Here is a 12,983-nt window from a genome sequence, read left to right as displayed (position 1 = left end):
TTCCTTTTTTCCTTTTCTTTTGGCATGGATATGTTATCACCACACTATCACCGTTTGCCACACAGTTTATCACTCACTCTGTTTTTATTAACTCTTCAATTAATGTATTGATATTTTCCAGGGCGACGAATAGGAACAGAATTTATGGCCACAATGGACTACTGTAAGTGACTGACGTTATCTAATGTTTTGACTGTCAGTTCTGATTTATAATTAGCCAATTTAGCTTACAGTTGGAGGAGTTTCGTTTACACTAGGTCCTGAGGAAGCGTCATTGGATCCATATGGACCGCTGAGACGCGAAACATGTCGACCCAATACAGAGGTGGGGTCCTGTAGTTTCCTGACCCCCCACTATGAGATATACAGTTAGAGAGTGGTTGAGCATTACCTCTGTTTCACTCTTTTGTTGAGTATTTTAATCTTGGCCTCTACCCGACATTAATAGAATAAAGTCAAAACGAGACAGGGTTCAGAGCCAATTTTAGATTCTTTCTTTTTCTAACCCTCCTCGGTGTCTTCCCCCTTTATCTACCTGAGGGCGAGAGCGGCATCATCGAGAAGATCTCCGGCAAAGAGCCCCCCATTGGGTGGTGCCCGTCAGACATTGCAGCGCCAGTCTGACGAGGAGCTTGTCCGATGATGAAGCATGACACCCAATTGGGTGTGTGAGGACTCGTGCTCCTGAGTTATGGGACCCTAGAGCACTCATCCTGCAGTCCCCTGGCTTTCTTAGGAACAGTGTATTACGTTACTATTAAACTTGCATTGGAGGATATACACTGGACCTTTATCCCTCCCAATCCCCCCTTTCTTTGACCCCATGGGAAAAGTCCAGCCTGAACTGCCAGGCCAAGTCCTCTATGGACTGGAAAGAAGCATCCTGGGACCAGTTTCAGGGTATCACCCTTCATCAGCCAGGCTAGCTTGAATCCAGTGCCACAGTGAGCACCAGATCCACGTCTGGGCATACCCTTCCCCACAGAGGGTGACTTTAGCAACACAAAAGGATGATGGAGAGAGTGCTGAAACTTTTCAAACACTCATCCCCATCTGTTTTTGCATTTCTACGGCATGACTGACTGGCTCTGCCATTGTGGTTTGTGTATTGCTTCCAGATAAGGAAACCATAGAAGTCCAAGTGTGAGTGGAGATGGTCTTCCTGACAGGATCGCTGGGGAGGAGCTGTCCTGTTCCTTGATTACACTTCAAAAGGCTTCACCTGCAGCACACACAAAGGAACCCCATATCAGGCCTTCCCTTGCCTATATCACACTAGATAGTTTGGAGCCAAACTAAGGGGGAGGAGAAGAACTGACCAGAGCCGGTTTGAGGATAGGCCAGGGAATTCCTCACACAAAGGTTTGGTACCAGACATACAAATGGCACATTCAGAACACCTCTGGACCTATGGTAAATCAGGAGAAGGACTGACCTGCTTCCAGAAGGACTAATCTGCTGCTGAAAGGATTAACCTGCTGTCTGAAGAAGGAAGATTGGACTAGCTTGCTTTGATCCCAGGCTACTAAGTGTGTGGGCTACAGGGACACAACAATCTTCCAGAGGCCTCTGTGCAACTGCCCAATCGGCCATCCCCAACTGGACCTGCCCGAGCCCTGCTGTTGGCCTCCACTGGAGTGAGTCATTATCCCAAAGAGGTGCCCCCCAACCCGAGGTCCAGGATCCTTTGCTGGCATCAGAGTGATGTTCTTCACAAGAAAAAGTGAAAATCCTGAAGGTTGGGCTCCTTGTGACCGTGAAGTGATCTCTTCACGCTGAGAATCGAACACCCATAATGACCACAAAGGCTAAGTTCCAGCTGGACTTGCTTGCAAACAGCAACCGTTTGTGACGCCTGTCAACACGAGACCTGCAGTCCTCACTGACAGATGTTTGCGACAATCAACTAACACAAAGCTCTAGTGACGATTGGCTATTGGTCCTTCAGCAACAACCCTCCACGATGCTCGACCTGCTCCTCATGCAGACAGTCTCCTCCTTGCTGCCCCCTCCTGTCTGAATGGAACTCTTTTCAGATGGATTAACCTGGTCTCTGTATCCCACCCATGTTAGCCTCAACCTATGACGTCCTCTGGTCTTACGCAATCAGATAACCACAAGTGGCACTTTGTGCCTGTTGGTGCTCTTTCTACCTAAAACTCTAAACTTTATTATCTCTGGTTCTACTGATTTTGGTTGTTAAGATATCATTTTATTTATTTATTAAAATGTACTCAATTTTTCGAAATTGGTTTGGGATTTTTCTCGTGTTGTGTTTTCACTTCACTAATGTTTGAGTGCTGCATAAATATTTTACACATTGCCTCTAAGTTAAGCCTGACTGCTTTTGTGCCAAGCTACCAGAAGGTTAATCACAGGTTAATTAGTGACTTTTGTGGTTCGCCTTACAAGGATTGTGTTTATTTTTTGAGTGGGGAGTAATATCTGATTGGGGTGGTTTTTTAATGTACATGCATGCTTTTGCAACAATGTTTTTTAATTCCACACAAGTAATACTATCACCTCTAGGCGAGTGATACAATAGAGTGACATTTTTACAACTGTATTGGAGATTCATGAACACGTCATTGAAACCTGGTGCTTTTTTATTTTTTACATAGTTGTGGTACTGGATTTACTTGATGAATTTGTTTATATGATGAATAGGTTTCTGTATGGTACAAATGTATGTGGTTTATTGATTTCCTTGAGGAGATCCGATACTGGTGTGGGGGCCCTTTCTCTTATTTGACTGACTGTATTTTTTAAGTGGGGCCTTTGACCTTCTCAGATAATAACTACATTTCTTACAAAATTTTGTGAACTTACCTATGTGTTAATATGTTGGTTCACAAAACACTGAATCACAGTGGGATGCAATTGACCTACCTCATCAATCATAAAGAGGTAGGATGCAAATTACAACCCACTACGATTCACTGTCATCACAGAGATGGTGTCCTGTTGGGGTTAGCAAACCACAATGTTTGTGCTTGCTTTTAAATAAAGTATTTTTTTTTAATGCAGCCTGTTTTCCATAAAGGAACATGTCATTAATGCCTGGTGCTTTTTTTTACATTGTTGTTGTACTGGATTTGCTTGATGAATTTGTTTATATGATGAATGGATTTCTGTATGGTACAAATGTATGTGGTTTATTGATTTCCTTGGAGAGATCTAAAATTACTGCCTAACCCTGTGCTTCTTCCCCTTGGTGTGGGGACCTCTCTCTCTTATTTGACTGACTGTATTTTTTGAGTGGAGTCTTCGCCCTTTTCAGATAATAACTACATTTCTTACAAAATTATGTGTTAATATGTTGGTTCACAAAACACTGAATCACAGAGGGATGCAATCGCCCGATCTCATAAATCATAAACAGGTAGGATGCAAATTGCAACCCACTAGGATTCACTTTCATCACAGAGATGATGTCCTGCTGGGGTTAGCAAACCACCATGTTTGTGCTTGCTTTTAAATTAAGTAGTTTTTTTAAATGCAGCCTGTTTTCCATAAAGGAAAACAGGAAGTGTTTTTTTTTTAAAAAAAGAAAACATTTTGTAAAGCTATGTTTTTTCAAGAGTAGGTAGTGGTCTCCTGGACCTCTGCCTACTCCTAAAAATGCTTTTGGGACCATTCACAAAGGGGAAGGGAGGCCCTAGAGTCCCCTTCCCATTTACGAATTGGTTACCACCTCCTTGAAGGTGTTGATGAAATATTATTATTTAGCAAACACATTTAATTTGCAAAACATTAATACATAATATGAGAAATCGCTTTTTGGAAGGGTCGCCCTAAACATGCCAATTCCAAACAGCGATTTCCTAAACTCACTTCTCACTTCTCACAAACTCACTTCTTTCACTCGCTGATATGGCTCTTCATTTGGGAATAGTGAATGATTACGAAGACGGTATATCATAAGTTACTATTCTTATGATAATGCTAGTTTCAGCACATTTCAGTCCTAAATGTTTACCTGATACTCATTGGAATATCTATATGGGATATAATGTTGTGACTTGCTGATTACTGTTACAAGGGAATGTACATTGTCCATATTGCAAACAATGTGATTCATCCCCATGTTTTATTGCTTCCTATGCAACGATTAGTTTGGTATGCGCATCTGGCTGTAGGCCCGCGTGATCCCAGGAAGCCCTTACTCTAAATGGGAGGGTAAGCATATATACATTGTCTCACTTCTTCCTTTTTTCCTTTTCTTTTGGCATGGATATGTTATCACCACACTATCACCGTTTGCCACACAGTTTATCACTCACTCTGTTTTTATTAACTCTTCAATTAATGTATTGATATTTTCCAGGGCGACGAATAGGAACAGAATTTATGGCCACAATGGACTACTGTAAGTGACTGACGTTATCTAATGTTTTGACTGTCAGTTCTGATTTATAATTAGCCAATTTAGCTTACAGTTGGAGGAGTTTCGTTTACACTAGGTCCTGAGGAAGCGTCATTGGATCCATATGGACCGCTGAGACGCGAAACATGTCGACCCAATACAGAGGTGGGGTCCTGTAGTTTCCTGACCCCCCACTATGAGATATACAGTTAGAGAGTGGTTGAGCATTACGTCTGTTTCACTCTTTTGTTGAGTATTTTAATCTTGGCCTCTACCCGACATTAATAGAATAAAGTCAAAACGAGACAGGGTTCAGAGCCAATTTTAGATTCTTTCTTTTTCTAACCCTCCTCGGTGTCTTCCCCCTTTATCTACCTGAGGGCGAGAGCGGCATCATCGAGAAGATCTCCGGCAAAGAGCCCCCCATTGGGTGGTGCCCGTCAGACATTGCAGCGCCAGTCTGACGAGGAGCTTGTCCGATGATGAAGCATGACACCCAATTGGGTGTGTGAGGACTCGTGCTCCTGAGTTAGGGGACCCTAGAGCACTCATCCTGCAGTCCCCTGGCTTTCTTAGGAACAGTGTATTACGTTACTATTAAACTTGCATTGGAGGATATACACTGGACCTTTATCCCTCCCAATCCCCCCTTTCTTTGACCCCATGGGAAAAGTCCAGCCTGAACTGCCAGGCCAAGTCCTCTATGGACTGGAAAGAAGCATCCTGGGACCAGTTTCAGGGTATCACCCTTCATCAGCCAGGCTAGCTTGAATCCAGTGCCACAGTGAGCACCAGATCCACGTCTGGGCATACCCTTCCCCACAGAGGGTGACTTTAGCAACACAAAAGGATGATGGAGAGAGTGCTGAAACTTTTCAAACACTCATCCCCATCTGTTTTTGCATTTCTACGGCATGACTGACTGGCTCTGCCATTGTGGTTTGTGTATTGCTTCCAGATAAGGAAACCATAGAAGTCCAAGTGTGAGTGGAGATGGTCTTCCTGACAGGATCGCTGGGGAGGAGCTGTCCTGTTCCTTGATTACACTTCAAAAGGCTTCACCTGCAGCACACACAAAGGAACCCCACATCAGGCCTTCCCTTGCCTATATCACACTAGATAGTTTGGAGCCAAACTAAGGGGGAGGAGAAGAACTGACCAGAGCCGGTTTGAGGATAGGCCAGGGAATTCCTCACACAAAGGTTTGGTACCAGACATACAAATGGCACATTCAGAACACCTCTGGACCTATGGTAAATCAGGAGAAGGACTGACCTGCTTCCAGAAGGACTAATCTGCTGCTGAAAGGATTAACCTGCTGTCTGAAGAAGGAAGATTGGACTAGCTTGCTTTGATCCCAGGCTACTAAGTGTGTGGGCTACAGGGACACAACAATCTTCCAGAGGCCTCTGTGCAACTGCCCAATCGGCCATCCCCAACTGGACCTGCCCGAGCCCTGCTGTTGGCCTCCACTGGAGTGAGTCATTATCCCAAAGAGGTGCCCCCCAACCCGAGGTCCAGGATCCTTTGCTGGCATCAGAGTGATGTTCTTCACAAGAAAAAGTGAAAATCCTGAAGGTTGGGCTCCTTGTGACCGTGAAGTGATCTCTTCACGCTGAGAATCGAACACCCATAATGACCACAAAGGCTAAGTTCCAGCTGGACTTGCTTGCAAACAGCAACCGTTTGTGACGCCTGTCAACACGAGACCTGCAGTCCTCACTGACAGATGTTTGCGACAATCAACTAACACAAAGCTCTAGTGACGATTGGCTATTGGTCCTTCAGCAACAACCCTCCACGATGCTCGACCTGCTCCTCATGCAGACAGTCTCCTCCTTGCTGCCCCCTCCAGTCTGAATGGAACTCTTTTCAGATGGATTAACCTGGTCTCTGTATCCCACCCATGTTAGCCTCAACCTATGACGTCCTCTGGTCTTACGCAATCAGATAACCACAAGTGGCACTTTGTGCCTGTTGGTGCTCTTTCTACCTAAAACTCTAAACTTTATTATCTCTGGTTCTACTGATTTTGGTTGTTAAGATATCATTTTATTTATTTATTAAAATGTACTCAATTTTTCGAAATTGGTTTGGGATTTTTCTCGTGTTGTGTTTTCACTTCACTAATGTTTGAGTGCTGCATAAATATTTTACACATTGCCTCTAAGTTAAGCCTGACTGCTTTTGTGCCAAGCTACCAGAAGGTTAATCACAGGTTAATTAGTGACTTTTGTGGTTCGCCTTACAAGGATTGTGTTTATTTTTTGAGTGGGGAGTAATATCTGATTGGGGTGGTTTTTTAATGTACATGCATGCTTTTGCAACAATGTTTTTTAATTCCACACAAGTAATACTATCACCTCTAGGCGAGTGATACAATAGAGTGACATTTTTACAACTGTATTGGAGATTCATGAACACGTCATTGAAACCTGGTGCTTTTTTATTTTTTACATAGTTGTGGTACTGGATTTACTTGATGAATTTGTTTATATGATGAATAGGTTTCTGTATGGTACAAATGTATGTGGTTTATTGATTTCCTTGAGGAGATCCGATACTGGTGTGGGGGCCCTTTCTCTTATTGGACTGACTGTATTTTTTAAGTGGGGCCTTTGACCTTCTCAGATAATAACTACATTTCTTACAAAATTTTGTGAACTTACCTATGTGTTAATATGTTGGTTCACAAAACACTGAATCACAGTGGGATGCAATTGACCTACCTCATCAATCAAAGAGGTAGGATGCAAATTACAACCCACTACGATTCACTGTCATCACAGAGATGGTGTCCTGTTGGGGTTAGCAAACCACAATGTTTGTGCTTGCTTTTAAATAAAGTATTTTTTTTTAATGCAGCCTGTTTTCCATAAAGGAACATGTCATTAATGCCTGGTGCTTTTTTTTACATTGTTGTTGTACTGGATTTGCTTGATGAATTTGTTTATATGATGAATGGATTTCTGTATGGTACAAATGTATGTGGTTTATTGATTTCCTTGGAGAGATCTAAAATTACTGCCTAACCCTGTGCTTCTTCCCCTTGGTGTGGGGACCTCTCTCTCTTATTTGACTGACTGTATTTTTTTAGTGGAGTCTTCGCCCTTTTCAGATAATAACTACATTTCTTACAAAATTATGTGTTAATATGTTGGTTCACAAAACACTGAATCACAGAGGGATGCAATCGCCCGATCTCATAAATCATAAACAGGTAGGATGCAAATTGCAACCCACTAGGATTCACTTTCATCACAGAGATGATGTCCTGCTGGGGTTAGCAAACCACCATGTTTGTGCTTGCTTTTAAATTAAGTAGTTTTTTTAAATGCAGCCTGTTTTCCATAAAGGAAAACAGGAAGTGTTTTTTTTTTAAAAAAAGAAAACATTTTGTAAAGCTATGTTTTTTCAAGAGTAGGTAGTGGTCTCCTGGACCTCTGCCTACTCCTAAAAATGCTTTTGGGACCATTCACAAAGGGGAAGGGAGGCCCTAGAGTCCCCTTCCCATTTACGAATTGGTTACCACCTCCTTGAAGGTGTTGATGAAATATTATTATTTAGCAAACACATTTAATTTGCAAAACATTAATACATAATATGAGAAATCGCTTTTTGGAAGGGTCGCCCTAAACATGCCAATTCCAAACAGCGATTTCCTAAACTCATTTAGCAATTTGTTAATGTGTTAATGAATCACTAACTGGGTTTAGTGCATTTGAAAAACACATTTTATTGTTTCAAGTTCTCCAGTTTACCGAATTACAGGGTTTACGACAAGAAAAGGTGTTAGTAAATCATTCCGTAAGTTCCATATACATTTAAACTCTCTGCCACTGGAAAAATGCTAAATGGAATTTAACCAAACTTGGCATTTTGTAAACATTAGTAAACTAAGGGGTTCAATCTGACCCTGGCGGTAATTACCGCCATGGCGGAGGTTGGCGGTAGCACCGCCAACAGGCTGGCGGTGCACCGCTGGGCATTCTGACCGCGGCGGTTCAGCCGCGGCCAGAAACGGAAAGTCGGCGGTGTACCGCCGACTTTCCGCTGCCCTTGAGAATCCTCCATGGCGGCGGAGCGCGCTCCGCCACCATGGGGATTCTGACACCCCCTACCGCCATCCTGTTCCTGGCGGGTCTCCCGCCAGGAACAGGATGGCAGTAGGGGGTGCCGCGGGCCCCCTGCAGTGCCCATGCCAATGGCATGGGCACTGCAGGGGCCCCCGTAAGAGGGCCCCACAAAGTATTTCAGTGTCTGCTTTGCAGACACTGAAATACGCGACGGGTGCCACTGCACCCGTCGCACCTTCCCACTCCGCCGGCTCAATTCTGAGCCGGCGTCCTCGTGGGAAGGCTGTTTCCCACTGGGCTGGCGGGCGGCCTTTTGGCGGTCGCCCGCCAGCCCAGTGGGAAACCCAGAATGACCGCGGCGGTCTTTCGACCGCGGTACGGTCTTCTGGCGGTTCCCGCTTGGCCCCTAAGTCCTTCTGGTGGTTTCAGCTAAAACCATTCAGTAGATTCTGAGATATTCATATTACAAAAAGGTGTTGGTGGGCTTCAAGGATCAATCTTTAGTGAATCTATGTTTTTCTCTAAAAACCACTAGAGCTATCTGACATATCACCACAAAAACTTGGTAGATGATTGTAAATAATTGGTACTTTCAAATAAGTTTTTTGTTTCAAATTTCAAAGCAGTTGCTCATGGGAAGACAAAGTGATATTGAAAAATAATTTTCCGTTTTAAGTACCGTATGAGCATTTTCTCTGCACTATAAAAAATACGACTTAATAGAATTGCAGCAAACGTGGCATTAAGGTGCATCGGAACCATTCGCTTTCTTTTTTGTCGAATTGTTCAGTTCTTGACTCGATTTCTAATTAGTTTGTGAACTTTAGAGTCAACACATACAAACAGGTAATCCTTGAAATACCCCTTTTGACCAACCTGCAGCAGCAGAAATCAACATTAAGTAATAACAAACCCAGACAACAGAACTCCACCACAACAGAACAAAACCAGCACGACAATACAACCCAACCGAACCCAAAACAGCACATGAAAAGACATGTCACTGCAGAACAAAACACAACACATTACAACATAACAAAGACCAAAACAATACACCACCCAACAAAACACCAAGACACAGCAACTTTGAAGCAATGAAAGTAAACAACACATCGCACAACAACACAGCTACACAAAGCAATGCAACACAGCAACAATGCAAAACAGCAACACAATAACATAACTTCTGGCTCTGAGGGTCAATCAGAGCACTCTGTATATGGCCAGATTCTGCACCAGTTTTCAATGGACTTACTGGAGAGTTAAATACAGCTACTGAGTGAAACCAATCATATAGTAAGACTTATGCACACAGCTACTGTGGCACATGATGGCAATGTCACAGAGTGCAATGCTCTACTACCAGCAACTTCAGGATCTCGAAAATGCAGAAGGTGTAAAGTGATCACAAAGAAAAGGAGAATTTAAAACACTGTACATCAGTAGTCAGAGTAAGCTGTTTTTATTTGGGCAGTATTACTCATCTTTAATAAATGACTGCTGCGCCATCAACCAGGCACGGAATAACTCTGATTTTATACCTGGCTCATATTGATTCAGTGTATGAATAACACTCCAGTGGCATGGCTGTTCGGGAACTGTAACTCAAAATTACGTATCTTATGCTTGTCAGTGGAACTGCAGCTATTTTCTTCCACTATGCATTAATGTAAAGGTCCTCTAAACAGGTCAACGCAGACTCTGTGTCCCAGAATCTTCTGGATATTCCACATCCTGTCTGATGCAACTATAATCCCAAGCATAAATTAGGTTTTTTTAAAATAAAAAAATAAACATAAAATTAAAGTCAGTAGCAACACTGAGTGGATTTCACACCAATTACTTTACCCGAAGTCATAGGTCTGCCTAAATGTATTATGCATGGAAAATCAAGCAGAAGCTGACCTTTGCAGGTTTTACCGTCCAGCTGTAGGGTAAATCCGAACGGGCAACTGCAACGAACCCCTGTAGCTGTATCCTTGCATGTACGGTCGCAGCCACCATTATTGACAGCACATGTCTCTAGGGATGAAAAGTAAATAAAGCAACATTGAGCATTAGAAGTCAAAGGTAAATTTATTTTTTGAACCAGATAACATTGCTAAGGAGGCACATATTTCCAATGATTATTGCTAATATTTTTGTTTGATTATATATACACAGCTCACTATCAGAGCCCATGTCGTTAACACCACAAATATATAGACTTTGAAAAATAGGACAGATTTCCCCCAACCTGGGGATACTGATACCATCCAGTCAATTACAATTTGTACTTTAAGCAGGCACTAAGAAATGAGGAATTACTAGGGGAATCAGTAACGTTGAGTCATATTCCTTTGGTAATTCCTTAGACTTGAACATAGGCATTTTCACTGCTTTCAGCAGCCGAAATCTCTGTGTGGAAGTAAAAAAAAAAGTATAATTCCAAGGAGAATGTTGTTTTAGTCGAAAACGGAATTAACGTGTCACTCGTTATGAGGGCCAAACTGTTTCTTTAAGGTACAGTTCATGAATGCAATACACACAATTGGAAGCACAGGAAAGGGCACAAGAAAGGAAAGAAGACGCAATCAGAAAAGAAACAAGAACTGGCAGTGCAAATATGTCTGGCTTTAAGGGAATGTTGCATGGTAGTGTGACGCATTACAAGTAAATCGCAAGGGAATGCAGGTGTATTTGTGCAAAAGAATAGAACTGGTGTAGGTTAAAAGGTCAACTGGCAGTTGCACTTTCGAGGGAGACCTAAATATCCATGTAGGTTAATGACTGCCCTTTTCCCATCTGAGCTTCTGCCACAGAAAACACCATATATTATCTAGGTATCTAATACCTTTAATAGCATTCGGTGACGTGTGTCCCCCTGAAAGGTTAAGCTCAGGCAGCTGGAGAAACAAAATGATCACAGATACGTGTCAGGGAAGCACCTATTTTGTGAAAGCACACAACTTCTCCCAACCAAAACTTGTCCTCCTGGTTCCCAAAATATGGATGAAACCAAGGCCTCTGTCCAGTGTGCTCACATAATTGACTGGTGACAGTTGCGCTTTCAAGCCAGACCATAACAACGAGTTCTGGTTGTCAGTAGACTTGATTCCAATGATACCTGTCTAATTGCTTAGTCAGTGAACATCATTTTCCCCTTCAAGCACACTGGCGTCATTGGTTTCTTTCATTTTGTGAAGGCTCAAAGCTGCTTCCAGGAACTGGGCCATTCATCAAATCTGAGCTTCTTTATTGTGAATCTATGAGATATTTCATTATCGGGATGCACTGTTTGGTGACTGTAATTACCAGGGGTGACAATGTCTGCAGCTTCATGGTAAATTTAGGCAGTCACACCTGTTGGAATTTAAGGACAGTGAGGCCCGATAACTACCAAGCATGCAAATTTTGCTGCAGTAAGCAACAACATCCACATTGTCTGACACATTTTCAAAGCACAAATGTAACAGGCATTATTTATTGTACTGAATAAATTCCAAATCTGTTACATTTTATCTGGTGTAATAAACACAGAACCGGTTCGTAATGAGGGCCAGATGAGATTTTTGCTCCTTAAAGTTTTTCTCTACCTAAAATGTTTTCACATTTGTATACATACTGCACCAATTGTGTAACAGAATGTGTTTTTGATCCTAAATGTGACATTGCTCCTAAAAGTGTTTCAACAATTCTGTTGATGTTGCACCAATGGTGATGTGATTGTCTGAAATACATTTTTCACCTGTGTGGGATTTTGCACTTATATGTGTATTTGTTCTACAGGTACCCCAAACATTGTTTTCACACTTCTGCTGATGCTGCACCAATGGTGACATTGATCCTAGAAGAGATACCATTATACTACCTAGTTTGCACTCATGATGATTTTGAACTCTCAAATGCAATTTTGGACATGAATGAAAGGGCAAATTTACATTTGCTAAACCCATTCTGATTTGTGTCAGGCGTGAGTTAACACCTAAGTGTGCTGTCAATCAAAAGTGATGGTATACTAATGCATATTTATTACACAATATGGCATCTTGCATTTTCTTCCTGCCAGGGGGGAAAGTGAGTATGTGCATCAAAGCCAAATACCATATTCCTATTGATTTTTGCTCCTAAATTATTTTTTTTACCTAAAAAGTATCTACACTCCTCTGCCGATATTGTATCAAGGATGATTTTGTACCAATATATGTTTTTTCACCTACATTTGGTTTTTGTTTTCATGTGTGTTATCACACTGTTGAGGATGTTGCAATAAAGTGTATTTGCACCTAAATGTGAATTTGCAGATGTTTCGACCCAAAATTTTGCTTACTTTGCACCAGGGTTGATCTTGCAGATAAATATGTTACACTCTTGTAAACACTCGTCCTGATGTTGCCCCAAAGGTGATTTTGCATCATAGTGTACTGCCAGCCAAATATTAATTCGTAGTGACCCACACCTGTTACAATGAAGATGAAATCTCACTACTGCATTTTCACTCTGTATTGTTTGATACCCCACCTATGGCATATTGAAGCTGTCCCAAAAAATGGCAGCCTTCA

The 12,983-nt window shown here is 42.1% G+C and overlaps 1 protein-coding gene across 2 annotated transcripts in view; it reads right to left on the bottom strand.

The window, feature by feature from the left end:
- SCUBE1 (signal peptide, CUB domain and EGF like domain containing 1) overlaps window positions 1-12,983 on the bottom strand; it is a 2,009,692-nt gene that overhangs the window by 1,355,940 nt on the left and 640,769 nt on the right. For both annotated transcript variants that reach the window (XM_069228295.1, XM_069228296.1), the window contains exon 7: window positions 10,348-10,464. In XM_069228295.1, the coding sequence (XP_069084396.1) occupies window positions 10,348-10,464 (117 nt within the window). The remainder of the gene's footprint in view (window positions 1-10,347; window positions 10,465-12,983) is intronic.

The sequence above is a fragment of the Pleurodeles waltl genome, chromosome 4_1 (assembly GCF_031143425.1).
Source record: "Pleurodeles waltl isolate 20211129_DDA chromosome 4_1, aPleWal1.hap1.20221129, whole genome shotgun sequence".
Taxonomy (NCBI): domain Eukaryota; kingdom Metazoa; phylum Chordata; class Amphibia; order Caudata; family Salamandridae; genus Pleurodeles; species Pleurodeles waltl.
This window is presented reverse-complemented; position numbering and strand designations above follow the sequence as displayed.